Source organism: Danio rerio, chromosome 1 (assembly GCF_052040795.2).
Source record: "Danio rerio strain M-AB ecotype USA chromosome 1, GRCz13ab, whole genome shotgun sequence".
Classification (NCBI taxonomy): domain Eukaryota; kingdom Metazoa; phylum Chordata; class Actinopteri; order Cypriniformes; family Danionidae; genus Danio; species Danio rerio.
In genome coordinates, this window is record NC_141021.1 from 15988489 (window position 1) to 16015696 (window position 27208).

A 27208-nucleotide genomic window follows, 5' to 3' on the forward strand; every position below is an offset into this window, starting at 1 on the left:
GTGAACTCTCCCTTTATTTGAGCTCTCTCCAGTCACTCTAGGAAGACACTACACCTGGATTATTTGTCTAAATAATACGTTTATTATTAAAATCCCTATTAACATTAAATTCATCTGAAGCGGTGGCTTAGTGCAGGTAAAGGGGCCCCGGCCCTGGGTGAGTCGGCCATTAGTTAATGCCCACTCCTCATTCTGCAGGTGATCAGGAAGCAGTTCTCTGCACTTCCTGTGTGACTCCTGCTCACCCTACACAAATCATTAAGATCATTAATCCAGACTGACCCTAACAACACAATCAAAGCCATGAGTGCGTCACTCAGATAAGTGTCAAGTCACTGGCCACCTGTTCACTGTAACCAGGGATGGCGCTCAATATCGTCCAAACTGGGCCGATCAGCCGCCGCTGGACTGAGACACCAGCCAATCAGCTGACGGCACTCTGATACACACAACACCGTGTTCAGAAACACAGAGCAACACACTTCTGCTGATCTCTCAGTGAGTCTCTTACCTGTTGACAGAGTTATGGGGAAGGTCAGTTTGCTCCTGGACGTGACCCTCAGTGAGCCTCCGAAGGGGAAACGGTTGCACAGGATGTTGAAGAGGGTCACTCCTACTGACCACACCGTAGCTGGACCCGCATGGTAGCGCTGTCTGCAGAACCACTCAGGTGGAGCGTATTGAATAGTTCCTGAGAGACACAAGGAGACACAAACACCCGTTCAAAACACTCCAGCACACACAAATTCCCTTTGGTGGATCATCAAAAGCTCACAAACATCCACAGAGTGTTTCCTTCTGCAACACAAACCCACCTGCGAAGTATTTGTAGGCCGAGCGCTTGAGCAGATCTCCACAGCCGAAGTCCAGCAGCTTGATGTCCTGGGACTCTGTGGAGATCAGCAGGTTCTCTGGCTTGACGTCCCGGTGCAGGACTCCGCGGCTCTCGCAGTGTTTCAGAGCCGCGATCAGCTGCACCAGCACTTTCTTGGCCAGACCCTCATCCAGACAGTCGTTCTCCTCACAGTAGCTCTGGAGGTCTTGGCAGGGATCCGGACGCTCCAGGATCAGGATGTAGCGTCTGGGACGGTCAAACCAGTCTAGCAGCTGCAGGACGTTGGGGCAGGCAGGAGCTGAATTGACGCGGGTCATCAGTGCCACCTCCAGCGGCAGCCGACCCTGACCTTCCTGCAGGACAAACGATTGGATTCAGAACCCAATGAAACATCAAACACAACAACAGGTTCACACTGAACTCACAACTCTCAGTCTCCTCTGTGTCCGCTCTTTAGACACATACTTGATGGCGACCTGTAGACAGATAAAGCATAATAAATCACACCTGCCTGATCCTCACACATCACATTTACTGAGATCAGGATTTCTAAAGGCTGATTGAATGAAGAGCGGAGAAAACGACTTACTGGCAGTCCATCAGACCTGCGCATCCCAGCAAACACAGAGCCAAATCCACCGTCTCCCAGCAGTGGGCCCTTTGCATACGCGTCTGCAACACAGAGGAGCAGTAGAAATGTGTGTTCAAAGAAAACATGCAGCAGTAGAGAAAACTGTAAAAGAGCATTACTGAAACATCATCATCACTTCTTCAATAAGCCATTCTGACCTCTGCGAGAGCGTTTGAGAGCTCTTCTAGATGAGGTGGACGGACGTTCATCTTCTGGTGTTTGCTGGCTGCCGCTCTGCCGCTTCCTCTTCCTGTTACCCTGATCTGTGGACACAGATTTGGCCAACAGGGAAGGCAGAGGTGCGAGAAATCCATCAAGCTCTTGGCTCACGGTCTGGGTTTCACCATCACCATCATGTGTCCTGACGTCCTGAACAGCTGCCTGGATGAAAGCAGAACTCCTGGATCTGGAGCGGCCTGAGACAACGACAACAACAACAACATATCACGTTTATCATAAGATTATAAGAATTAATCAACAATTAACTTTAGTAGCTGCATCTACAGAGAATAAAAGACATCTGATCACTTATATCGGGGAACAGTTGTGTTGAAATGGGTTCATTTGTACCAGTTTATTTACATCACATTTCCCCAAACATTACACAACATCATATCATGATTGATCATAAACGAATAAAAACTAAAACACTCACTGCGGTTTTCACCCATCTGACAAACTCCTCCAAACTCCAGCAAACCTGAAAACAAGAACAAAGATCAAATATCAATAAAAATGTCAATAAAAACAAGATCAAAATCAAAATAAACACAACAAAAGAGCAACAAAACGTGTCAAAAGGAATAATTTCAGCTCTGAGCGTCGATCTCCTTGTAAAATAAAAGTCTTCTGTCAGAAATTCTCTGGTCTCCTTGAAGAATCGCAGTATCAGCACAGTAATCCTCAGCAAATGTCTCAGAAATTCGCCTCTCCTCAATCAACAGATAGCGGCGAGTCTCGGTGTTTATATATGGAGTCAAATCATAACACGCGTTGCTATAGCAACCACAATTTGAATCGCCAATCTGAATCACGTGAGTAAACGATTCATCTCATCTCAACATATAAATAATAAATAATTAATAATAATAATAAACATAGTTAAAATAATAATAATTATAATAATAATAATAATGAAGTTTAAATCAATTAATTTATAATTCACGAAACTGTAATAATAATGCTAAATGAGCAAGATTGGTTTGACAAGGTTTGACTTTGTAAAATGTACAGCTATTTAGGAATTAATTAAATTAAAATAATAAAATTAACTCATATATTTTCTATTAGTGGCCCAAGCAATGTAAGTGCATGCTGTTTAATTACACGTACAGTGCTAACTGCTCACGTAGATATTAGGAATATAAGTTAAAAAAAAGTTTATTATTGTAAATAATAGAAAGTAAATTAAATCGTTCACAATTTCTATGTCTATGCCTGTATTTTACAGTCTATGGTCTACGCACGATTTCAGATCACATGGCCGTTTGTATCATCATCTGGTAGGCTACATGGTTCAGTCATATTTATGTACTTTTCATTGGCTCTTGTTTTCAGATTTAATATTATTAAGTTTTAATAATGTTTTCGTTATTTTTGGATGTATGTGAAGGCTTTTTAAGGGACTTTGTGTTCACTCAACGGCTAGAAAGCACAAAAGTTCACCTGCCGAATGAGTTCCCGCGTCTGACCACAAGATGGCGTCCACAGCAGAAAGGTGCAAGTTTATAAATACATTATTTCTGTTTGTATGAATCTAAATAGCTGTTTTCATCACTAATATACAGCTTTCAATAAGCTAAATTACTATCACAAGGTCTGTAATGACAATTAGCTTATACGTTTGCTAGAATTTTCCTAACCTATCTAGCCTTGTTCATTTATATTAAAACAAAAAAAGATTGTATTTTATTCAGAAAAACATCTCTCGTTTGTCATTACGTTTGATGATTTGATGTGATTTGAGCTTCTGAACTTCTGTTAAGGGTGCAAAGTCTGCATTGAAGCGGCCTGATTTTATACACCAGTTTACAGTAGTAAAAATATATCAAAGTTAATTAAAGTAAACATATTAAAGGTAAACAGGTTTCTATTTTTTGAATGTAGTTAAAAATTATTTATAAAATGAATAATATGATTAATAATATGATTCATTTATTATATTGATATACATTTTTCATATTAAATTATCTCTGGGTCATAAAGGATTCTGCTTGCAGCCTACAGTACATCAGCTTTCAGGCTCAGTGCTGTGTTTCTTCTTCTTCTTCTTGGTCTTTACTGACGCTCCTGGTGCAGTGATGTTGCAGTTGCTGTGAAAAGCTAGGCGAGAACACAAACCACAAGTGTTTTTATTCAGGCATGCAACAGACTGAATGTCCTAAAACTGTTTGTGGTCAAGCTGGTGATCTTGCATGCTCAATACACACATCAATGCATGAGATAAACTGTGGTTAGACAAAAACAGAAATAAGAAAAGTAAGAAAATATTTAGTGCACGCTGCAGCTGTAAATGTTGCTTTTATTATTTTCATGACTTGGAATTGATGAGAAACTGAAGATGCAAAAGTCTGATTTATTAAAACACGTGCCATGAATCAGAGACAGTGTAAACAGCACACAACTGAGGTTTGATTTATTTAAAGAAGAGCAGAGCAATGCAACATATACGAGTGCAACATTCAACATTTAAACCAAATTGTAATAATCATTCAACAAAATTTCCTTTCATAAAGCAAATCCATCTGTTTGTATTTCCTATTATCTTTTAATTTCTACATTAGACCTTCTTTAGTTGTTGAGAAATGACAGTATCCTGTTCACTGATCAGACACTTATAATGAATTTAATGTGAGAAGAGAGTTTAGTGTGGAGTAAATTCAGCACAATGGACAGCTCCCTGCAGTGCTGAACTGACTGAACCACATCTGCAGGAGGAAATGCTACAGAGATGTTTAATTACTGCTGAATAATTACTGAACAATATTGAATATTGAAAATCTAACCCATCAGTAGTGATTACTAATTAAACATTTATTTTATATATAAATTAAGGTAAAAGGCGATTATATAAAAATCCTGTTGGGCTTATTCGCTCTAAGACATGCTTTGATAATCATATTTCTTTTAAAGTAATACGGTTTTGTCAATGTTAATAAAAGGAAACACTGAGTTTGTATAATCATTTCTTTTTGTAATTGAACACTCACTTTACAGCTCTTCATCTCTCAGAAAACTCCCTCATTAAACCAATAGTTGCCCTCGCGCACATTAATCAATACACAAGACTAAAGAAAGCCTAATGGAAAATCTGTGCTTTGTGACAATGATCTAAGAGATCTTATCAGATCAGTGAAGTTTATTTTTCAGTTTGGCTGAAGTGAAAACAGTTTTTGATAAAAACAAACAAAAAATTAAGCACATTATTATTAGCCCTGTAAGATTTTTTTTTTTTTTTTTTTTGGCTACAGAACCAAACACTGTTGTCCTATGATTTGCCTAAATTAAACTAACTTTAGTTAACCTAATTAACCCAGTGAGCCTTTAAACTGCACTTTAAGCTGAATACTAGTGTCTTGTAAAATAACTATTAAAATATTGTGTCATGAGTTATTAGAGATTATTTATTTAACATATTATGTTTAAAAATGTGTTGCAAAAGATATTTTCTCAATTAAACCGTGCTGGGGAATTATTTAATCATTCATTACACTCAGAATAATTTATTTCAAGTGTTTATTTCAGTTCATTTTGATGATTATGGTTTACAGCGAATATTAGTGTCAATTATAGTTTATCTCTTCATAATATAGCTGTGCTTTAATGATAAGTTTACATGTTTACCTAAAGTTTTATTATTTTAATATTATTTGAATGAATTTTATCGATAATTAATGCAAAGTCCTGCAAATAATTAAGCAACACAATCCTGCAGCCATAGTCCGACTTCAAATACCGAAATAATGTATATTTAATAAAGTATATTAGTAAAATAAGTGTTTATAATTAGTTTTTAAAGTGTATCTTAGTTTCTAATAATACTTTAAATTAAATTAACAGCAAATTCATTATATTTTGTAAAACGATGATTTATAGTGTATTTAATATTAGAATCTTTAACTTCTGATTTTCCAACCACTTTTAGCAAATTCATCCGTGTTAAACTCATATTTTTCATTATTGTGTGTAATCAGTTAAGATAAAATAAAATGAATATAATAACTAAATATATATTCACTTTAATAATGGCCTGTTGTTCATTTTAGAGCAAGAGTCTCCTTGTGCTGAACGGTTTAACAGCACCTCCACATCACCTGCATCAGAGTGTGTTTTCTGCTGGAATCTGCTGTTCAGTGTGTGTTCGGTGTGTGTTCTCCTCTTCTCCATCTGCGTCTACTGCCTCTGTCAGAAGAAAACTACAGGTCATCAGCTATTCGTAAAAAATGTATATCTCAAATTATAAAATGTAAATTATTCTTATCTTTTGTTAAGTTTCTGTAGGTTATGGGGCTGAGAACAGACATGTTGAGGTATGAGCACATTTTGAGAATAATTTTAATATATATTATTCGCAATAGTTTAGCAGCAACATAAATTACATCAATATAATGTAATATATTTATTTGTTTATTTATTTGTTTATTATTTTAATTAAATATATTCTGTTTCAGGCTGGTGAAGAAGTGTGTTATGCTTCATTAGACATGCCTTCCACACAGCAACAAAGGCAGAGGAATGAAAAAGGCTCAGAGTTCAGACTTCAGTATTTATTCTGATGTCAGAACCAGCAGAATGTAAAGTAGAGTAAACTAAAGTCATTGTTCTTTAGTAGAAATATGATTCAAAAGAGTGTTAATGACAATGTTCTGGCATCTGCATCCTATTTTCATTGATTCTAATATTGTAAGTTTTTAATGATTAAAAATGTAAATACATTTAAGAAAGGTTAAATGTTTTTTCAGAATATTTGACTTGCAGTCTCAGAAAGGACTCAGTGTTGTTTCTGGGTCTCTCAGTTTAATATAATTTAAGCCAATCACATGAGTGCATATGCAGTAGTACTCCCAGCTAAAACTGAAGTTCTTAAACTCTTTTCATGCCACAAAACAAACATCTCCCTGCTACAACAACAGAAATGTAGAATGCAAATGTACATCTAACAGAGCTCTGAACATTCCTAATATTAAAAAAACAAAAAACTAGGTCTTAGATCATCAGATGTGTACACCATTTCAGAGGTTTTACTGCTACTGTGGGCAAATTACCACAACAACTCCACCAAAACTTATATATCATAGATCTATAAGATCATTTAATGGAATAACAACCAAAACAATATTTCATCACACCTTTAGCCTCAGTCAGTAGAGCTGCAATCTTCATTTTAAAACCATTATGAAAACCTCCATTAAGAGGACTTAAATGGATAGTTCACCCCAAAATAACAATTCTGTATCATTAACTCCCTTTCACTTGCTCCAAACCTGTTTGAGTTTCTTTATTCTGTTCAATACAAAAGAAGGTATTTTGAAGAAAGCTGAAAAGCTGTACCCATTGACTTGTTTGTTTTTGCTACTATGAAAGTCAACGGTTACAGGTTTTCAGCTTCTTCAAAACATTTTATTTTGTGCAAAACAGAAAACAAGAAACTCTTAAAGATTTGAAACCGCTTGAGTTTGAGTAAACAGTGAGTAAATCTGGATTTCTGTGTGAACTCTCCCTTTATTTGAGCTCTCTCCAGTCACTCTAGGAAGACACTACACCTGGATTATTTGTCTAAATAATACGTTTATTATTAAAATCCCTATTAACATTAAATTCATCTGAAGCGGTGGCTTAGTGCAGGTAAAGGGGCCCCGGCCCTGGGTGAGTCGGCCATTAGTTAATGCCCACTCCTCATTCTGCAGGTGATCAGGAAGCAGTTCTCTGCACTTCCTGTGTGACTCCTGCTCACCCTACACAAATCATTAAGATCATTAATCCAGACTGACCCTAACAACACAATCAAAGCCATGAGTGCGTCACTCAGATAAGTGTCAAGTCACTGGCCACCTGTTCACTGTAACCAGGGATGGCGCTCAATATCGTCCAAACTGGGCCGATCAGCCGCCGCTGGACTGAGACACCAGCCAATCAGCTGACGGCACTCTGATACACACAACACCGTGTTCAGAAACACAGAGCAACACACTTCTGCTGATCTCTCAGTGAGTCTCTTACCTGTTGACAGAGTTATGGGGAAGGTCAGTTTGCTCCTGGACGTGACCCTCAGTGAGCCTCCGAAGGGGAAACGGTTGCACAGGATGTTGAAGAGGGTCACTCCTACTGACCACACCGTAGCTGGACCCGCATGGTAGCGCTGTCTGCAGAACCACTCAGGTGGAGCGTATTGAATAGTTCCTGAGAGACACAAGGAGACACAAACACCCGTTCAAAACACTCCAGCACACACAAATTCCCTTTGGTGGATCATCAAAAGCTCACAAACATCCACAGAGTGTTTCCTTCTGCAACACAAACCCACCTGCGAAGTATTTGTAGGCCGAGCGCTTGAGCAGATCTCCACAGCCGAAGTCCAGCAGCTTGATGTCCTGGGACTCTGTGGAGATCAGCAGGTTCTCTGGCTTGACGTCCCGGTGCAGGACTCCGCGGCTCTCGCAGTGTTTCAGAGCCGCGATCAGCTGCACCAGCACTTTCTTGGCCAGACCCTCATCCAGACAGTCGTTCTCCTCACAGTAGCTCTGGAGGTCTTGGCAGGGATCCGGACGCTCCAGGATCAGGATGTAGCGTCTGGGACGGTCAAACCAGTCTAGCAGCTGCAGGACGTTGGGGCAGGCAGGAGCTGAATTGACGCGGGTCATCAGTGCCACCTCCAGCGGCAGCCGACCCTGACCTTCCTGCAGGACAAACGATTGGATTCAGAACCCAATGAAACATCAAACACAACAACAGGTTCACACTGAACTCACAACTCTCAGTCTCCTCTGTGTCCGCTCTTTAGACACATACTTGATGGCGACCTGTAGACAGATAAAGCATAATAAATCACACCTGCCTGATCCTCACACATCACATTTACTGAGATCAGGATTTCTAAAGGCTGATTGAATGAAGAGCGGAGAAAACGACTTACTGGCAGTCCATCAGACCTGCGCATCCCAGCAAACACAGAGCCAAATCCACCGTCTCCCAGCAGTGGGCCCTTTGCATACGCGTCTGCAACACAGAGGAGCAGTAGAAATGTGTGTTCAAAGAAAACATGCAGCAGTAGAGAAAACTGTAAAAGAGCATTACTGAAACATCATCATCACTTCTTCAATAAGCCATTCTGACCTCTGCGAGAGCGTTTGAGAGCTCTTCTAGATGAGGTGGACGGACGTTCATCTTCTGGTGTTTGCTGGCTGCCGCTCTGCCGCTTCCTCTTCCTGTTACCCTGATCTGTGGACACAGATTTGGCCAACAGGGAAGGCAGAGGTGCGAGAAATCCATCAAGCTCTTGGCTCACGGTCTGGGTTTCACCATCACCATCATGTGTCCTGACGTCCTGAACAGCTGCCTGGATGAAAGCAGAACTCCTGGATCTGGAGCGGCCTGAGACAACGACAACAACAACAACATATCACGTTTATCATAAGATTATAAGAATTAATCAACAATTAACTTTAGTAGCTGCATCTACAGAGAATAAAAGACATCTGATCACTTATATCGGGGAACAGTTGTGTTGAAATGGGTTCATTTGTACCAGTTTATTTACATCACATTTCCCCAAACATTACACAACATCATATCATGATTGATCATAAACGAATAAAAACTAAAACACTCACTGCGGTTTTCACCCATCTGACAAACTCCTCCAAACTCCAGCAAACCTGAAAACAAGAACAAAGATCAAATATCAATAAAAATGTCAATAAAAACAAGATCAAAATCAAAATAAACACAACAAAAGAGCAACAAAACGTGTCAAAAGGAATAATTTCAGCTCTGAGCGTCGATCTCCTTGTAAAATAAAAGTCTTCTGTCAGAAATTCTCTGGTCTCCTTGAAGAATCGCAGTATCAGCACAGTAATCCTCAGCAAATGTCTCAGAAATTCGCCTCTCCTCAATCAACAGATAGCGGCGAGTCTCGGTGTTTATATATGGAGTCAAATCATAACACGCGTTGCTATAGCAACCACAATTTGAATCGCCAATCTGAATCACGTGAGTAAACGATTCATCTCATCTCAACATATAAATAATAAATAATTAATAATAATAATAAACATAGTTAAAATAATAATAATTATAATAATAATAATAATGAAGTTTAAATCAATTAATTTATAATTCACGAAACTGTAATAATAATGCTAAATGAGCAAGATTGGTTTGACAAGGTTTGACTTTGTAAAATGTACAGCTATTTAGGAATTAATTAAATTAAAATAATAAAATTAACTCATATATTTTCTATTAGTGGCCCAAGCAATGTAAGTGCATGCTGTTTAATTACACGTACAGTGCTAACTGCTCACGTAGATATTAGGAATATAAGTTAAAAAAAAGTTTATTATTGTAAATAATAGAAAGTAAATTAAATCGTTCACAATTTCTATGTCTATGCCTGTATTTTACAGTCTATGGTCTACGCACGATTTCAGATCACATGGCCGTTTGTATCATCATCTGGTAGGCTACATGGTTCAGTCATATTTATGTACTTTTCATTGGCTCTTGTTTTCAGATTTAATATTATTAAGTTTTAATAATGTTTTCGTTATTTTTGGATGTATGTGAAGGCTTTTTAAGGGACTTTGTGTTCACTCAACGGCTAGAAAGCACAAAAGTTCACCTGCCGAATGAGTTCCCGCGTCTGACCACAAGATGGCGTCCACAGCAGAAAGGTGCAAGTTTATAAATACATTATTTCTGTTTGTATGAATCTAAATAGCTGTTTTCATCACTAATATACAGCTTTCAATAAGCTAAATTACTATCACAAGGTCTGTAATGACAATTAGCTTATACGTTTGCTAGAATTTTCCTAACCTATCTAGCCTTGTTCATTTATATTAAAACAAAAAAAGATTGTATTTTATTCAGAAAAACATCTCTCGTTTGTCATTACGTTTGATGATTTGATGTGATTTGAGCTTCTGAACTTCTGTTAAGGGTGCAAAGTCTGCATTGAAGCGGCCTGATTTTATACACCAGTTTACAGTAGTAAAAATATATCAAAGTTAATTAAAGTAAACATATTAAAGGTAAACAGGTTTCTATTTTTTGAATGTAGTTAAAAATTATTTATAAAATGAATAATATGATTAATAATATGATTCATTTATTATATTGATATACATTTTTCATATTAAATTATCTCTGGGTCATAAAGGATTCTGCTTGCAGCCTACAGTACATCAGCTTTCAGGCTCAGTGCTGTGTTTCTTCTTCTTCTTCTTGGTCTTTACTGACGCTCCTGGTGCAGTGATGTTGCAGTTGCTGTGAAAAGCTAGGCGAGAACACAAACCACAAGTGTTTTTATTCAGGCATGCAACAGACTGAATGTCCTAAAACTGTTTGTGGTCAAGCTGGTGATCTTGCATGCTCAATACACACATCAATGCATGAGATAAACTGTGGTTAGACAAAAACAGAAATAAGAAAAGTAAGAAAATATTTAGTGCACGCTGCAGCTGTAAATGTTGCTTTTATTATTTTCATGACTTGGAATTGATGAGAAACTGAAGATGCAAAAGTCTGATTTATTAAAACACGTGCCATGAATCAGAGACAGTGTAAACAGCACACAACTGAGGTTTGATTTATTTAAAGAAGAGCAGAGCAATGCAACATATACGAGTGCAACATTCAACATTTAAACCAAATTGTAATAATCATTCAACAAAATTTCCTTTCATAAAGCAAATCCATCTGTTTGTATTTCCTATTATCTTTTAATTTCTACATTAGACCTTCTTTAGTTGTTGAGAAATGACAGTATCCTGTTCACTGATCAGACACTTATAATGAATTTAATGTGAGAAGAGAGTTTAGTGTGGAGTAAATTCAGCACAATGGACAGCTCCCTGCAGTGCTGAACTGACTGAACCACATCTGCAGGAGGAAATGCTACAGAGATGTTTAATTACTGCTGAATAATTACTGAACAATATTGAATATTGAAAATCTAACCCATCAGTAGTGATTACTAATTAAACATTTATTTTATATATAAATTAAGGTAAAAGGCGATTATATAAAAATCCTGTTGGGCTTATTCGCTCTAAGACATGCTTTGATAATCATATTTCTTTTAAAGTAATACGGTTTTGTCAATGTTAATAAAAGGAAACACTGAGTTTGTATAATCATTTCTTTTTGTAATTGAACACTCACTTTACAGCTCTTCATCTCTCAGAAAACTCCCTCATTAAACCAATAGTTGCCCTCGCGCACATTAATCAATACACAAGACTAAAGAAAGCCTAATGGAAAATCTGTGCTTTGTGACAATGATCTAAGAGATCTTATCAGATCAGTGAAGTTTATTTTTCAGTTTGGCTGAAGTGAAAACAGTTTTTGATAAAAACAAACAAAAAATTAAGCACATTATTATTAGCCCTGTAAGATTTTTTTTTTTTTTTTTTTTGGCTACAGAACCAAACACTGTTGTCCTATGATTTGCCTAAATTAAACTAACTTTAGTTAACCTAATTAACCCAGTGAGCCTTTAAACTGCACTTTAAGCTGAATACTAGTGTCTTGTAAAATAACTATTAAAATATTGTGTCATGAGTTATTAGAGATTATTTATTTAACATATTATGTTTAAAAATGTGTTGCAAAAGATATTTTCTCAATTAAACCGTGCTGGGGAATTATTTAATCATTCATTACACTCAGAATAATTTATTTCAAGTGTTTATTTCAGTTCATTTTGATGATTATGGTTTACAGCGAATATTAGTGTCAATTATAGTTTATCTCTTCATAATATAGCTGTGCTTTAATGATAAGTTTACATGTTTACCTAAAGTTTTATTATTTTAATATTATTTGAATGAATTTTATCGATAATTAATGCAAAGTCCTGCAAATAATTAAGCAACACAATCCTGCAGCCATAGTCCGACTTCAAATACCGAAATAATGTATATTTAATAAAGTATATTAGTAAAATAAGTGTTTATAATTAGTTTTTAAAGTGTATCTTAGTTTCTAATAATACTTTAAATTAAATTAACAGCAAATTCATTATATTTTGTAAAACGATGATTTATAGTGTATTTAATATTAGAATCTTTAACTTCTGATTTTCCAACCACTTTTAGCAAATTCATCCGTGTTAAACTCATATTTTTCATTATTGTGTGTAATCAGTTAAGATAAAATAAAATGAATATAATAACTAAATATATATTCACTTTAATAATGGCCTGTTGTTCATTTTAGAGCAAGAGTCTCCTTGTGCTGAACGGTTTAACAGCACCTCCACATCACCTGCATCAGAGTGTGTTTTCTGCTGGAATCTGCTGTTCAGTGTGTGTTCGGTGTGTGTTCTCCTCTTCTCCATCTGCGTCTACTGCCTCTGTCAGAAGAAAACTACAGGTCATCAGCTATTCGTAAAAAATGTATATCTCAAATTATAAAATGTAAATTATTCTTATCTTTTGTTAAGTTTCTGTAGGTTATGGGGCTGAGAACAGACATGTTGAGGTATGAGCACATTTTGAGAATAATTTTAATATATATTATTCGCAATAGTTTAGCAGCAACATAAATTACATCAATATAATGTAATATATTTATTTGTTTATTTATTTGTTTATTATTTTAATTAAATATATTCTGTTTCAGGCTGGTGAAGAAGTGTGTTATGCTTCATTAGACATGCCTTCCACACAGCAACAAAGGCAGAGGAATGAAAAAGGCTCAGAGTTCAGACTTCAGTATTTATTCTGATGTCAGAACCAGCAGAATGTAAAGTAGAGTAAACTAAAGTCATTGTTCTTTAGTAGAAATATGATTCAAAAGAGTGTTAATGACAATGTTCTGGCATCTGCATCCTATTTTCATTGATTCTAATATTGTAAGTTTTTAATGATTAAAAATGTAAATACATTTAAGAAAGGTTAAATGTTTTTTCAGAATATTTGACTTGCAGTCTCAGAAAGGACTCAGTGTTGTTTCTGGGTCTCTCAGTTTAATATAATTTAAGCCAATCACATGAGTGCATATGCAGTAGTACTCCCAGCTAAAACTGAAGTTCTTAAACTCTTTTCATGCCACAAAACAAACATCTCCCTGCTACAACAACAGAAATGTAGAATGCAAATGTACATCTAACAGAGCTCTGAACATTCCTAATATTAAAAAAACAAAAAACTAGGTCTTAGATCATCAGATGTGTACACCATTTCAGAGGTTTTACTGCTACTGTGGGCAAATTACCACAACAACTCCACCAAAACTTATATATCATAGATCTATAAGATCATTTAATGGAATAACAACCAAAACAATATTTCATCACACCTTTAGCCTCAGTCAGTAGAGCTGCAATCTTCATTTTAAAACCATTATGAAAACCTCCATTAAGAGGACTTAAATGGATAGTTCACCCCAAAATAACAATTCTGTATCATTAACTCCCTTTCACTTGCTCCAAACCTGTTTGAGTTTCTTTATTCTGTTCAATACAAAAGAAGGTATTTTGAAGAAAGCTGAAAAGCTGTACCCATTGACTTGTTTGTTTTTGCTACTATGAAAGTCAACGGTTACAGGTTTTCAGCTTCTTCAAAACATTTTATTTTGTGCAAAACAGAAAACAAGAAACTCTTAAAGATTTGAAACCGCTTGAGTTTGAGTAAACAGTGAGTAAATCTGGATTTCTGTGTGAACTCTCCCTTTATTTGAGCTCTCTCCAGTCACTCTAGGAAGACACTACACCTGGATTATTTGTCTAAATAATACGTTTATTATTAAAATCCCTATTAACATTAAATTCATCTGAAGCGGTGGCTTAGTGCAGGTAAAGGGGCCCCGGCCCTGGGTGAGTCGGCCATTAGTTAATGCCCACTCCTCATTCTGCAGGTGATCAGGAAGCAGTTCTCTGCACTTCCTGTGTGACTCCTGCTCACCCTACACAAATCATTAAGATCATTAATCCAGACTGACCCTAACAACACAATCAAAGCCATGAGTGCGTCACTCAGATAAGTGTCAAGTCACTGGCCACCTGTTCACTGTAACCAGGGATGGCGCTCAATATCGTCCAAACTGGGCCGATCAGCCGCCGCTGGACTGAGACACCAGCCAATCAGCTGACGGCACTCTGATACACACAACACCGTGTTCAGAAACACAGAGCAACACACTTCTGCTGATCTCTCAGTGAGTCTCTTACCTGTTGACAGAGTTATGGGGAAGGTCAGTTTGCTCCTGGACGTGACCCTCAGTGAGCCTCCGAAGGGGAAACGGTTGCACAGGATGTTGAAGAGGGTCACTCCTACTGACCACACCGTAGCTGGACCCGCATGGTAGCGCTGTCTGCAGAACCACTCAGGTGGAGCGTATTGAATAGTTCCTGAGAGACACAAGGAGACACAAACACCCGTTCAAAACACTCCAGCACACACAAATTCCCTTTGGTGGATCATCAAAAGCTCACAAACATCCACAGAGTGTTTCCTTCTGCAACACAAACCCACCTGCGAAGTATTTGTAGGCCGAGCGCTTGAGCAGATCTCCACAGCCGAAGTCCAGCAGCTTGATGTCCTGGGACTCTGTGGAGATCAGCAGGTTCTCTGGCTTGACGTCCCGGTGCAGGACTCCGCGGCTCTCGCAGTGTTTCAGAGCCGCGATCAGCTGCACCAGCACTTTCTTGGCCAGACCCTCATCCAGACAGTCGTTCTCCTCACAGTAGCTCTGGAGGTCTTGGCAGGGATCCGGACGCTCCAGGATCAGGATGTAGCGTCTGGGACGGTCAAACCAGTCTAGCAGCTGCAGGACGTTGGGGCAGGCAGGAGCTGAATTGACGCGGGTCATCAGTGCCACCTCCAGCGGCAGCCGACCCTGACCTTCCTGCAGGACAAACGATTGGATTCAGAACCCAATGAAACATCAAACACAACAACAGGTTCACACTGAACTCACAACTCTCAGTCTCCTCTGTGTCCGCTCTTTAGACACATACTTGATGGCGACCTGTAGACAGATAAAGCATAATAAATCACACCTGCCTGATCCTCACACATCACATTTACTGAGATCAGGATTTCTAAAGGCTGATTGAATGAAGAGCGGAGAAAACGACTTACTGGCAGTCCATCAGACCTGCGCATCCCAGCAAACACAGAGCCAAATCCACCGTCTCCCAGCAGTGGGCCCTTTGCATACGCGTCTGCAACACAGAGGAGCAGTAGAAATGTGTGTTCAAAGAAAACATGCAGCAGTAGAGAAAACTGTAAAAGAGCATTACTGAAACATCATCATCACTTCTTCAATAAGCCATTCTGACCTCTGCGAGAGCGTTTGAGAGCTCTTCTAGATGAGGTGGACGGACGTTCATCTTCTGGTGTTTGCTGGCTGCCGCTCTGCCGCTTCCTCTTCCTGTTACCCTGATCTGTGGACACAGATTTGGCCAACAGGGAAGGCAGAGGTGCGAGAAATCCATCAAGCTCTTGGCTCACGGTCTGGGTTTCACCATCACCATCATGTGTCCTGACGTCCTGAACAGCTGCCTGGATGAAAGCAGAACTCCTGGATCTGGAGCGGCCTGAGACAACGACAACAACAACAACATATCACGTTTATCATAAGATTATAAGAATTAATCAACAATTAACTTTAGTAGCTGCATCTACAGAGAATAAAAGACATCTGATCACTTATATCGGGGAACAGTTGTGTTGAAATGGGTTCATTTGTACCAGTTTATTTACATCACATTTCCCCAAACATTACACAACATCATATCATGATTGATCATAAACGAATAAAAACTAAAACACTCACTGCGGTTTTCACCCATCTGACAAACTCCTCCAAACTCCAGCAAACCTGAAAACAAGAACAAAGATCAAATATCAATAAAAATGTCAATAAAAACAAGATCAAAATCAAAATAAACACAACAAAAGAGCAACAAAACGTGTCAAAAGGAATAATTTCAGCTCTGAGCGTCGATCTCCTTGTAAAATAAAAGTCTTCTGTCAGAAATTCTCTGGTCTCCTTGAAGAATCGCAGTATCAGCACAGTAATCCTCAGCAAATGTCTCAGAAATTCGCCTCTCCTCAATCAACAGATAGCGGCGAGTCTCGGTGTTTATATATGGAGTCAAATCATAACACGCGTTGCTATAGCAACCACAATTTGAATCGCCAATCTGAATCACGTGAGTAAACGATTCATCTCATCTCAACATATAAATAATAAATAATTAATAATAATAATAAACATAGTTAAAATAATAATAATTATAATAATAATAATAATGAAGTTTAAATCAATTAATTTATAATTCACGAAACTGTAATAATAATGCTAAATGAGCAAGATTGGTTTGACAAGGTTTGACTTTGTAAAATGTACAGCTATTTAGGAATTAATTAAATTAAAATAATAAAATTAACTCATATATTTTCTATTAGTGGCCCAAGCAATGTAAGTGCATGCTGTTTAATTACACGTACAGTGCTAACTGCTCACGTAGATATTAGGAATATAAGTTAAAAAAAAGTTTATTATTGTAAATAATAGAAAGTAAATTAAATCGTTCACAATTTCTATGTCTATGCCTGTATTTTACAGTCTATGGTCTACGCACGATTTCAGATCACATGGCCGTTTGTATCATCATCTGGTAGGCTACATGGTTCAGTCATATTTATGTACTTTTCATTGGCTCTTGTTTTCAGATTTAATATTATTAAGTTTTAATAATGTTTTCGTTATTTTTGGATGTATGTGAAGGCTTTTTAAGGGACTTTGTGTTCACTCAACGGCTAGAAAGCACAAAAGTTCACCTGCCGAATGAGTTCCCGCGTCTGACCACAAGATGGCGTCCACAGCAGAAAGGTGCAAGTTTATAAATACATTATTTCTGTTTGTATGAATCTAAATAGCTGTTTTCATCACTAATATACAGCTTTCAATAAGCTAAATTACTATCACAAGGTCTGTAATGACAATTAGCTTATACGTTTGCTAGAATTTTCCTAACCTATCTAGCCTTGTTCATTTATATTAAAACAAAAAAAGATTGTATTTTATTCAGAAAAACATCTCTCGTTTGTCATTACGTTTGATGATTTGATGTGATTTGAGCTTCTGAACTTCTGTTAAGGGTGCAAAGTCTGCATTGAAGCGGCCTGATTTTATACACCAGTTTACAGTAGTAAAAATATATCAAAGTTAATTAAAGTAAACATATTAAAGGTAAACAGGTTTCTATTTTTTGAATGTAGTTAAAAATTATTTATAAAATGAATAATATGATTAATAATATGATTCATTTATTATATTGATATACATTTTTCATATTAAATTATCTCTGGGTCATAAAGGATTCTGCTTGCAGCCTACAGTACATCAGCTTTCAGGCTCAGTGCTGTGTTTCTTCTTCTTCTTCTTGGTCTTTACTGACGCTCCTGGTGCAGTGATGTTGCAGTTGCTGTGAAAAGCTAGGCGAGAACACAAACCACAAGTGTTTTTATTCAGGCATGCAACAGACTGAATGTCCTAAAACTGTTTGTGGTCAAGCTGGTGATCTTGCATGCTCAATACACACATCAATGCATGAGATAAACTGTGGTTAGACAAAAACAGAAATAAGAAAAGTAAGAAAATATTTAGTGCACGCTGCAGCTGTAAATGTTGCTTTTATTATTTTCATGACTTGGAATTGATGAGAAACTGAAGATGCAAAAGTCTGATTTATTAAAACACGTGCCATGAATCAGAGACAGTGTAAACAGCACACAACTGAGGTTTGATTTATTTAAAGAAGAGCAGAGCAATGCAACATATACGAGTGCAACATTCAACATTTAAACCAAATTGTAATAATCATTCAACAAAATTTCCTTTCATAAAGCAAATCCATCTGTTTGTATTTCCTATTATCTTTTAATTTCTACATTAGACCTTCTTTAGTTGTTGAGAAATGACAGTATCCTGTTCACTGATCAGACACTTATAATGAATTTAATGTGAGAAGAGAGTTTAGTGTGGAGTAAATTCAGCACAATGGACAGCTCCCTGCAGTGCTGAACTGACTGAACCACATCTGCAGGAGGAAATGCTACAGAGATGTTTAATTACTGCTGAATAATTACTGAACAATATTGAATATTGAAAATCTAACCCATCAGTAGTGATTACTAATTAAACATTTATTTTATATATAAATTAAGGTAAAAGGCGATTATATAAAAATCCTGTTGGGCTTATTCGCTCTAAGACATGCTTTGATAATCATATTTCTTTTAAAGTAATACGGTTTTGTCAATGTTAATAAAAGGAAACACTGAGTTTGTATAATCATTTCTTTTTGTAATTGAACACTCACTTTACAGCTCTTCATCTCTCAGAAAACTCCCTCATTAAACCAATAGTTGCCCTCGCGCACATTAATCAATACACAAGACTAAAGAAAGCCTAATGGAAAATCTGTGCTTTGTGACAATGATCTAAGAGATCTTATCAGATCAGTGAAGTTTATTTTTCAGTTTGGCTGAAGTGAAAACAGTTTTTGATAAAAACAAACAAAAAATTAAGCACATTATTATTAGCCCTGTAAGATTTTTTTTTTTTTTTTTTTTGGCTACAGAACCAAACACTGTTGTCCTATGATTTGCCTAAATTAAACTAACTTTAGTTAACCTAATTAACCCAGTGAGCCTTTAAACTGCACTTTAAGCTGAATACTAGTGTCTTGTAAAATAACTATTAAAATATTGTGTCATGAGTTATTAGAGATTATTTATTTAACATATTATGTTTAAAAATGTGTTGCAAAAGATATTTTCTCAATTAAACCGTGCTGGGGAATTATTTAATCATTCATTACACTCAGAATAATTTATTTCAAGTGTTTATTTCAGTTCATTTTGATGATTATGGTTTACAGCGAATATTAGTGTCAATTATAGTTTATCTCTTCATAATATAGCTGTGCTTTAATGATAAGTTTACATGTTTACCTAAAGTTTTATTATTTTAATATTATTTGAATGAATTTTATCGATAATTAATGCAAAGTCCTGCAAATAATTAAGCAACACAATCCTGCAGCCATAGTCCGACTTCAAATACCGAAATAATGTATATTTAATAAAGTATATTAGTAAAATAAGTGTTTATAATTAGTTTTTAAAGTGTATCTTAGTTTCTAATAATACTTTAAATTAAATTAACAGCAAATTCATTATATTTTGTAAAACGATGATTTATAGTGTATTTAATATTAGAATCTTTAACTTCTGATTTTCCAACCACTTTTAGCAAATTCATCCGTGTTAAACTCATATTTTTCATTATTGTGTGTAATCAGTTAAGATAAAATAAAATGAATATAATAACTAAATATATATTCACTTTAATAATGGCCTGTTGTTCATTTTAGAGCAAGAGTCTCCTTGTGCTGAACGGTTTAACAGCACCTCCACATCACCTGCATCAGAGTGTGTTTTCTGCTGGAATCTGCTGTTCAGTGTGTGTTCGGTGTGTGTTCTCCTCTTCTCCATCTGCGTCTACTGCCTCTGTCAGAAGAAAACTACAGGTCATCAGCTATTCGTAAAAAATGTATATCTCAAATTATAAAATGTAAATTATTCTTATCTTTTGTTAAGTTTCTGTAGGTTATGGGGCTGAGAACAGACATGTTGAGGTATGAGCACATTTTGAGAATAATTTTAATATATATTATTCGCAATAGTTTAGCAGCAACATAAATTACATCAATATAATGTAATATATTTATTTGTTTATTTATTTGTTTATTATTTTAATTAAATATATTCTGTTTCAGGCTGGTGAAGAAGTGTGTTATGCTTCATTAGACATGCCTTCCACACAGCAACAAAGGCAGAGGAATGAAAAAGGCTCAGAGTTCAGACTTCAGTATTTATTCTGATGTCAGAACCAGCAGAATGTAAAGTAGAGTAAACTAAAGTCATTGTTCTTTAGTAGAAATATGATTCAAAAGAGTGTTAATGACAATGTTCTGGCATCTGCATCCTATTTTCATTGATTCTAATATTGTAAGTTTTTAATGATTAAAAATGTAAATACATTTAAGAAAGGTTAAATGTTTTTTCAGAATATTTGACTTGCAGTCTCAGAAAGGACTCAGTGTTGTTTCTGGGTCTCTCAGTTTAATATAATTTAAGCCAATCACATGAGTGCATATGCAGTAGTACTCCCAGCTAAAACTGAAGTTCTTAAACTCTTTTCATGCCACAAAACAAACATCTCCCTGCTACAACAACAGAAATGTAGAATGCAAATGTACATCTAACAGAGCTCTGAACATTCCTAATATTAAAAAAACAAAAAACTAGGTCTTAGATCATCAGATGTGTACACCATTTCAGAGGTTTTACTGCTACTGTGGGCAAATTACCACAACAACTCCACCAAAACTTATATATCATAGATCTATAAGATCATTTAATGGAATAACAACCAAAACAATATTTCATCACACCTTTAGCCTCAGTCAGTAGAGCTGCAATCTTCATTTTAAAACCATTATGAAAACCTCCATTAAGAGGACTTAAATGGATAGTTCACCCCAAAATAACAATTCTGTATCATTAACTCCCTTTCACTTGCTCCAAACCTGTTTGAGTTTCTTTATTCTGTTCAATACAAAAGAAGGTATTTTGAAGAAAGCTGAAAAGCTGTACCCATTGACTTGTTTGTTTTTGCTACTATGAAAGTCAACGGTTACAGGTTTTCAGCTTCTTCAAAACATTTTATTTTGTGCAAAACAGAAAACAAGAAACTCTTAAAGATTTGAAACCGCTTGAGTTTGAGTAAACAGTGAGTAAATCTGGATTTCTGTGTGAACTCTCCCTTTATTTGAGCTCTCTCCAGTCACTCTAGGAAGACACTACACCTGGATTATTTGTCTAAATAATACGTTTATTATTAAAATCCCTATTAACATTAAATTCATCTGAAGCGGTGGCTTAGTGCAGGTAAAGGGGCCCCGGCCCTGGGTGAGTCGGCCATTAGTTAATGCCCACTCCTCATTCTGCAGGTGATCAGGAAGCAGTTCTCTGCACTTCCTGTGTGACTCCTGCTCACCCTACACAAATCATTAAGATCATTAATCCAGACTGACCCTAACAACACAATCAAAGCCATGAGTGCGTCACTCAGATAAGTGTCAAGTCACTGGCCACCTGTTCACTGTAACCAGGGATGGCGCTCAATATCGTCCAAACTGGGCCGATCAGCCGCCGCTGGACTGAGACACCAGCCAATCAGCTGACGGCACTCTGATACACACAACACCGTGTTCAGAAACACAGAGCAACACACTTCTGCTGATCTCTCAGTGAGTCTCTTACCTGTTGACAGAGTTATGGGGAAGGTCAGTTTGCTCCTGGACGTGACCCTCAGTGAGCCTCCGAAGGGGAAACGGTTGCACAGGATGTTGAAGAGGGTCACTCCTACTGACCACACCGTAGCTGGACCCGCATGGTAGCGCTGTCTGCAGAACCACTCAGGTGGAGCGTATTGAATAGTTCCTGAGAGACACAAGGAGACACAAACACCCGTTCAAAACACTCCAGCACACACAAATTCCCTTTGGTGGATCATCAAAAGCTCACAAACATCCACAGAGTGTTTCCTTCTGCAACACAAACCCACCTGCGAAGTATTTGTAGGCCGAGCGCTTGAGCAGATCTCCACAGCCGAAGTCCAGCAGCTTGATGTCCTGGGACTCTGTGGAGATCAGCAGGTTCTCTGGCTTGACGTCCCGGTGCAGGACTCCGCGGCTCTCGCAGTGTTTCAGAGCCGCGATCAGCTGCACCAGCACTTTCTTGGCCAGACCCTCATCCAGACAGTCGTTCTCCTCACAGTAGCTCTGGAGGTCTTGGCAGGGATCCGGACGCTCCAGGATCAGGATGTAGCGTCTGGGACGGTCAAACCAGTCTAGCAGCTGCAGGACGTTGGGGCAGGCAGGAGCTGAATTGACGCGGGTCATCAGTGCCACCTCCAGCGGCAGCCGACCCTGACCTTCCTGCAGGACAAACGATTGGATTCAGAACCCAATGAAACATCAAACACAACAACAGGTTCACACTGAACTCACAACTCTCAGTCTCCTCTGTGTCCGCTCTTTAGACACATACTTGATGGCGACCTGTAGACAGATAAAGCATAATAAATCACACCTGCCTGATCCTCACACATCACATTTACTGAGATCAGGATTTCTAAAGGCTGATTGAATGAAGAGCGGAGAAAACGACTTACTGGCAGTCCATCAGACCTGCGCATCCCAGCAAACACAGAGCCAAATCCACCGTCTCCCAGCAGTGGGCCCTTTGCATACGCGTCTGCAACACAGAGGAGCAGTAGAAATGTGTGTTCAAAGAAAACATGCAGCAGTAGAGAAAACTGTAAAAGAGCATTACTGAAACATCATCATCACTTCTTCAATAAGCCATTCTGACCTCTGCGAGAGCGTTTGAGAGCTCTTCTAGATGAGGTGGACGGACGTTCATCTTCTGGTGTTTGCTGGCTGCCGCTCTGCCGCTTCCTCTTCCTGTTACCCTGATCTGTGGACACAGATTTGGCCAACAGGGAAGGCAGAGGTGCGAGAAATCCATCAAGCTCTTGGCTCACGGTCTGGGTTTCACCATCACCATCATGTGTCCTGACGTCCTGAACAGCTGCCTGGATGAAAGCAGAACTCCTGGATCTGGAGCGGCCTGAGACAACGACAACAACAACAACATATCACGTTTATCATAAGATTATAAGAATTAATCAACAATTAACTTTAGTAGCTGCATCTACAGAGAATAAAAGACATCTGATCACTTATATCGGGGAACAGTTGTGTTGAAATGGGTTCATTTGTACCAGTTTATTTACATCACATTTCCCCAAACATTACACAACATCATATCATGATTGATCATAAACGAATAAAAACTAAAACACTCACTGCGGTTTTCACCCATCTGACAAACTCCTCCAAACTCCAGCAAACCTGAAAACAAGAACAAAGATCAAATATCAATAAAAATGTCAATAAAAACAAGATCAAAATCAAAATAAACACAACAAAAGAGCAACAAAACGTGTCAAAAGGAATAATTTCAGCTCTGAGCGTCGATCTCCTTGTAAAATAAAAGTCTTCTGTCAGAAATTCTCTGGTCTCCTTGAAGAATCGCAGTATCAGCACAGTAATCCTCAGCAAATGTCTCAGAAATTCGCCTCTCCTCAATCAACAGATAGCGGCGAGTCTCGGTGTTTATATATGGAGTCAAATCATAACACGCGTTGCTATAGCAACCACAATTTGAATCGCCAATCTGAATCACGTGAGTAAACGATTCATCTCATCTCAACATATAAATAATAAATAATTAATAATAATAATAAACATAGTTAAAATAATAATAATAATAATAATAATAATAATGAAGTTTAAATCAATTAATTTATAATTCACGAAACTGTAATAATAATGCTAAATGAGCAAGATTGGTTTGACAAGGTTTGACTTTGTAAAATGTACAGCTATTTAGGAATTAATTAAATTAAAATAATAAAATTAACTCATATATTTTCTATTAGTGGCCCAAGCAATGTAAGTGCATGCTGTTTAATTACACGTACAGTGCTAACTGCTCACGTAGATATTAGGAATATAAGTTAAAAAAAAGTTTATTATTGTAAATAATAGAAAGTAAATTAAATCGTTCACAATTTCTATGTCTATGCCTATATTTTACAGTCTATGGTCTACGCACGATTTCAGATCACATGGCCGTTTGTATCATCATCTGGTAGGCTACATGGTTCAGTCATATTTATGTACTTTTCATTGGCTCTTGTTTTCAGATTTAATATTATTAAGTTTTAATAATGTTTTCGTTATTTTTGGATGTATGTGAAGGCTTTTTAAGGGACTTTGTGTTCACTCAACGGCTAGAAAGCACAAAAGTTCACCTGCCGAATGAGTTCCCGCGTCTGACCACAAGATGGCGTCCACAGCAGAAAGGTGCAAGTTTATAAATACATTATTTCTGTTTGTATGAATCTAAATAGCTGTTTTCATCACTAATATACAGCTTTCAATAAGCTAAATTACTATCACAAGGTCTGTAATGACAATTAGCTTATACGTTTGCTAGAATTTTCCTAACCTATCTAGCCTTGTTCATTTATATTAAAACAAAAAAAGATTGTATTAAATTCAGAAAAACATCTCTCGTTTGTCATTACGTTTGATGATTTGATGTGATTTGAGCTTCTGAACTTCTGTTAAGGGTGCAAAGTCTGCATTGAAGCGGCCTGATTTTATACACCAGTTTACAGTAGTAAAAATATATCAAAGTTAATTAAAGTAAACATATTAAAGGTAAACAGGTTTCTATTTTTTAAATGTAGTTAAAAATTATTTATAAAATGAATAATATGATTAATAATATGATTCATTTATTATATTGATATACATTTTTTATATTAAATTATCTCTGGGTCATAAAGGATTCTGCTTGCAGCCTACAGTACATCAGCTTTCAGGCTCAGTGCTGTGTTTCTTCTTCTTCTTCTTGGTCTTTACTGACGCTCCTGGTGCAGTGATGTTGCAGTTGCTGTGAAAAGCTAGGCGAGAACACAAACCACAAGTGTTTTTATTCAGGCATGCAACAGACTGAATGTCCTAAAACTGTTTGTGGTCAAGCTGGTGATCTTGCATGCTCAATACACACATCAATGCATGAGATAAACTGTGGTTAGACAAAAACAGAAATAAGAAAAGTAAGAAAATATTTAGTGCACGCTGCAGCTGTAAATGTTGCTTTTATTATTTTCATGACTTGGAATTGATGAGAAACTGAAGATGCAAAAGTCTGATTTATTAAAACACGTGCCATGAATCAGAGACAGTGTAAACAGCACACAACTGAGGTTTGATTTATTTAAAGAAGAGCAGAGCAATGCAACATATACGAGTGCAACATTCAACATTTAAACCAAATTGTAATAATCATTCAACAAAATTTCCTTTCATAAAGCAAATCCATCTGTTTGTATTTCCTATTATCTTTTAATTTCTACATTAGACCTTCTTTAGTTGTTGAGAAATGACAGTATCCTGTTCACTGATCAGACACTTATAATGAATTTAATGTGAGAAGAGAGTTTAGTGTGGAGTAAATTCAGCACAATGGACAGCTCCCTGCAGTGCTGAACTGACTGAACCACATCTGCAGGAGGAAATGCTACAGAGATGTTTAATTACTGCTGAATAATTACTGAACAATATTGAATATTGAAAATCTAACCCATCAGTAGTGATTACTAATTAAACATTTATTTTATATATAAATTAAGGTAAAAGGCGATTATATAAAAATCCTGTTGGGCTTATTCGCTCTAAGACATGCTTTGATAATCATATTTCTTTTAAAGTAATACGGTTTTGTCAATGTTAATAAAAGGAAACACTGAGTTTGTATAATCATTTCTTTTTGTAATTGAACACTCACTTTACAGCTCTTCATCTCTCAGAAAACTCCCTCATTAAACCAATAGTTGCCCTCGCGCACATTAATCAATACACAAGACTAAAGAAAGCCTAATGGAAAATCTGTGCTTTGTGACAATGATCTAAGAGATCTTATCAGATCAGTGAAGTTTATTTTTCAGTTTGGCTGAAGTGAAAACAGTTTTTGATAAAAACAAACAAAAAATTAAGCACATTATTATTAGCCCTGTAAGATTTTTTTTTTTTTTTTTTTTTGGCTACAGAACCAAACACTGTTGTCCTATGATTTGCCTAAATTAAACTAACTTTAGTTAACCTAATTAACCCAGTGAGCCTTTAAACTGCACTTTAAGCTGAATACTAGTGTCTTGTAAAATAACTATTAAAATATTGTGTCATGAGTTATTAGAGATTATTTATTTAACATATTATGTTTAAAAATGTGTTGCAAAAGATATTTTCTCAATTAAACCGTGCTGGGGAATTATTTAATCATTCATTACACTCAGAATAATTTATTTCAAGTGTTTATTTCAGTTCATTTTGATGATTATGGTTTACAGCGAATATTAGTGTCAATTATAGTTTATCTCTTCATAATATAGCTGTGCTTTAATGATAAGTTTACATGTTTACCTAAAGTTTTATTATTTTAATATTATTTGAATGAATTTTATCGATAATTAATGCAAAGTCCTGCAAATAATTAAGCAACACAATCCTGCAGCCATAGTCCGACTTCAAATACCGAAATAATGTATATTTAATAAAGTATATTAGTAAAATAAGTGTTTATAATTAGTTTTTAAAGTGTATCTTAGTTTCTAATAATACTTTAAATTAAATTAACAGCAAATTCATTATATTTTGTAAAACGATGATTTATAGTGTATTTAATATTAGAATCTTTAACTTCTGATTTTCCAACCACTTTTAGCAAATTCATCCGTGTTAAACTCATATTTTTCATTATTGTGTGTAATCAGTTAAGATAAAATAAAATGAATATAAT

The 27208-nt window shown here is 36.5% G+C and overlaps 4 protein-coding genes and 1 long non-coding RNA gene across 13 annotated transcripts; 1 reads left to right on the forward strand and 4 right to left on the reverse strand.

Moving 5' to 3' along the window:
• Window positions 1-59: 59 nt before the first annotated feature.
• Window positions 60-3830, reverse strand: LOC147846741 (serine/threonine-protein kinase pim-3-like). Of its 2 annotated transcripts, XM_087236896.1 has the most exons (9): window positions 3696-3830; window positions 2122-2166; window positions 1625-1882; window positions 1425-1507; window positions 1261-1311; window positions 816-1188; window positions 512-691; window positions 344-439; window positions 60-246 (listed from the first exon to the last, which is right to left on the reverse strand). In XM_087236896.1, the coding sequence occupies exons 2-8, from the start codon at window positions 2135-2137 to the stop codon at window positions 348-350; spliced, it is 1053 nt and encodes a 350-aa protein (XP_087093022.1). In that variant the 5' UTR covers window positions 2138-2166; window positions 3696-3830; the 3' UTR covers window positions 60-246; window positions 344-347. The 2 variants fall into 2 exon arrangements, with proteins under 2 accessions (XP_087093022.1, XP_087093021.1); XM_087236895.1 differs by lacking the exon at window positions 3696-3830 and having other exon boundaries at window positions 2122-2532.
• Window positions 3831-5731: 1901 nt separating this feature from the next.
• Window positions 5732-7164, forward strand: LOC147846742 (uncharacterized). Its single transcript, XR_015476435.1, has 3 exons — window positions 5732-5887; window positions 5958-5995; window positions 6137-7164. It is a non-coding gene; the product is annotated as an uncharacterized LOC147846742 (long non-coding RNA).
• A 69-nt stretch (window positions 7165-7233) lies between these two features.
• On the reverse strand, window positions 7234-11004 carry LOC147846743 (serine/threonine-protein kinase pim-3-like). 2 transcript variants are annotated; one of them, XM_087236902.1, is made up of 9 exons: window positions 10870-11004; window positions 9296-9340; window positions 8799-9056; window positions 8599-8681; window positions 8435-8485; window positions 7990-8362; window positions 7686-7865; window positions 7518-7613; window positions 7234-7420 (listed from the first exon to the last, which is right to left on the reverse strand). In XM_087236902.1, the coding sequence occupies exons 2-8, from the start codon at window positions 9309-9311 to the stop codon at window positions 7522-7524; spliced, it is 1053 nt and encodes a 350-aa protein (XP_087093028.1). In that variant the 5' UTR covers window positions 9312-9340; window positions 10870-11004; the 3' UTR covers window positions 7234-7420; window positions 7518-7521. The 2 variants fall into 2 exon arrangements, with proteins under 2 accessions (XP_087093028.1, XP_087093027.1); XM_087236901.1 differs by lacking the exon at window positions 10870-11004 and having other exon boundaries at window positions 9296-9706.
• Window positions 10778-18178, reverse strand: LOC147846744 (serine/threonine-protein kinase pim-3-like). Of its 4 annotated transcripts, none has more exons than XM_087236900.1 (9): window positions 18044-18178; window positions 16470-16514; window positions 15973-16230; window positions 15773-15855; window positions 15609-15659; window positions 15164-15536; window positions 14860-15039; window positions 12954-13041; window positions 10778-10962 (listed from the first exon to the last, which is right to left on the reverse strand). In XM_087236900.1, the coding sequence occupies exons 2-8, from the start codon at window positions 16483-16485 to the stop codon at window positions 12959-12961; spliced, it is 1044 nt and encodes a 347-aa protein (XP_087093026.1). In that variant the 5' UTR covers window positions 16486-16514; window positions 18044-18178; the 3' UTR covers window positions 10778-10962; window positions 12954-12958. The 4 variants fall into 4 exon arrangements, with proteins under 4 accessions (XP_087093026.1, XP_087093025.1, XP_087093024.1 ...); XM_087236898.1 differs by lacking the exons at window positions 10778-10962; window positions 12954-13041 and adding exons at window positions 14408-14594; window positions 14692-14787; XM_087236899.1 differs by lacking the exon at window positions 18044-18178 and having other exon boundaries at window positions 16470-16880.
• Window positions 18179-18303: 125 nt separating this feature from the next.
• On the reverse strand, window positions 18304-25352 carry LOC147846745 (serine/threonine-protein kinase pim-3-like). Of its 4 annotated transcripts, XM_087236911.1 has the most exons (9): window positions 25218-25352; window positions 23644-23688; window positions 23147-23404; window positions 22947-23029; window positions 22783-22833; window positions 22338-22710; window positions 22034-22213; window positions 21866-21961; window positions 21582-21768 (listed from the first exon to the last, which is right to left on the reverse strand). In XM_087236911.1, exons 2-8 carry the CDS (start codon window positions 23657-23659, stop codon window positions 21870-21872), a joined length of 1053 nt encoding a protein of 350 aa, XP_087093037.1. In that variant the 5' UTR covers window positions 23660-23688; window positions 25218-25352; the 3' UTR covers window positions 21582-21768; window positions 21866-21869. The 4 variants fall into 4 exon arrangements, with proteins under 4 accessions (XP_087093039.1, XP_087093038.1, XP_087093037.1 ...); XM_087236913.1 differs by lacking the exons at window positions 21582-21768; window positions 21866-21961 and adding an exon at window positions 18304-20215; XM_087236910.1 differs by lacking the exon at window positions 25218-25352 and having other exon boundaries at window positions 23644-24054.
• Window positions 25353-27208: the final 1856 nt, after the last annotated feature.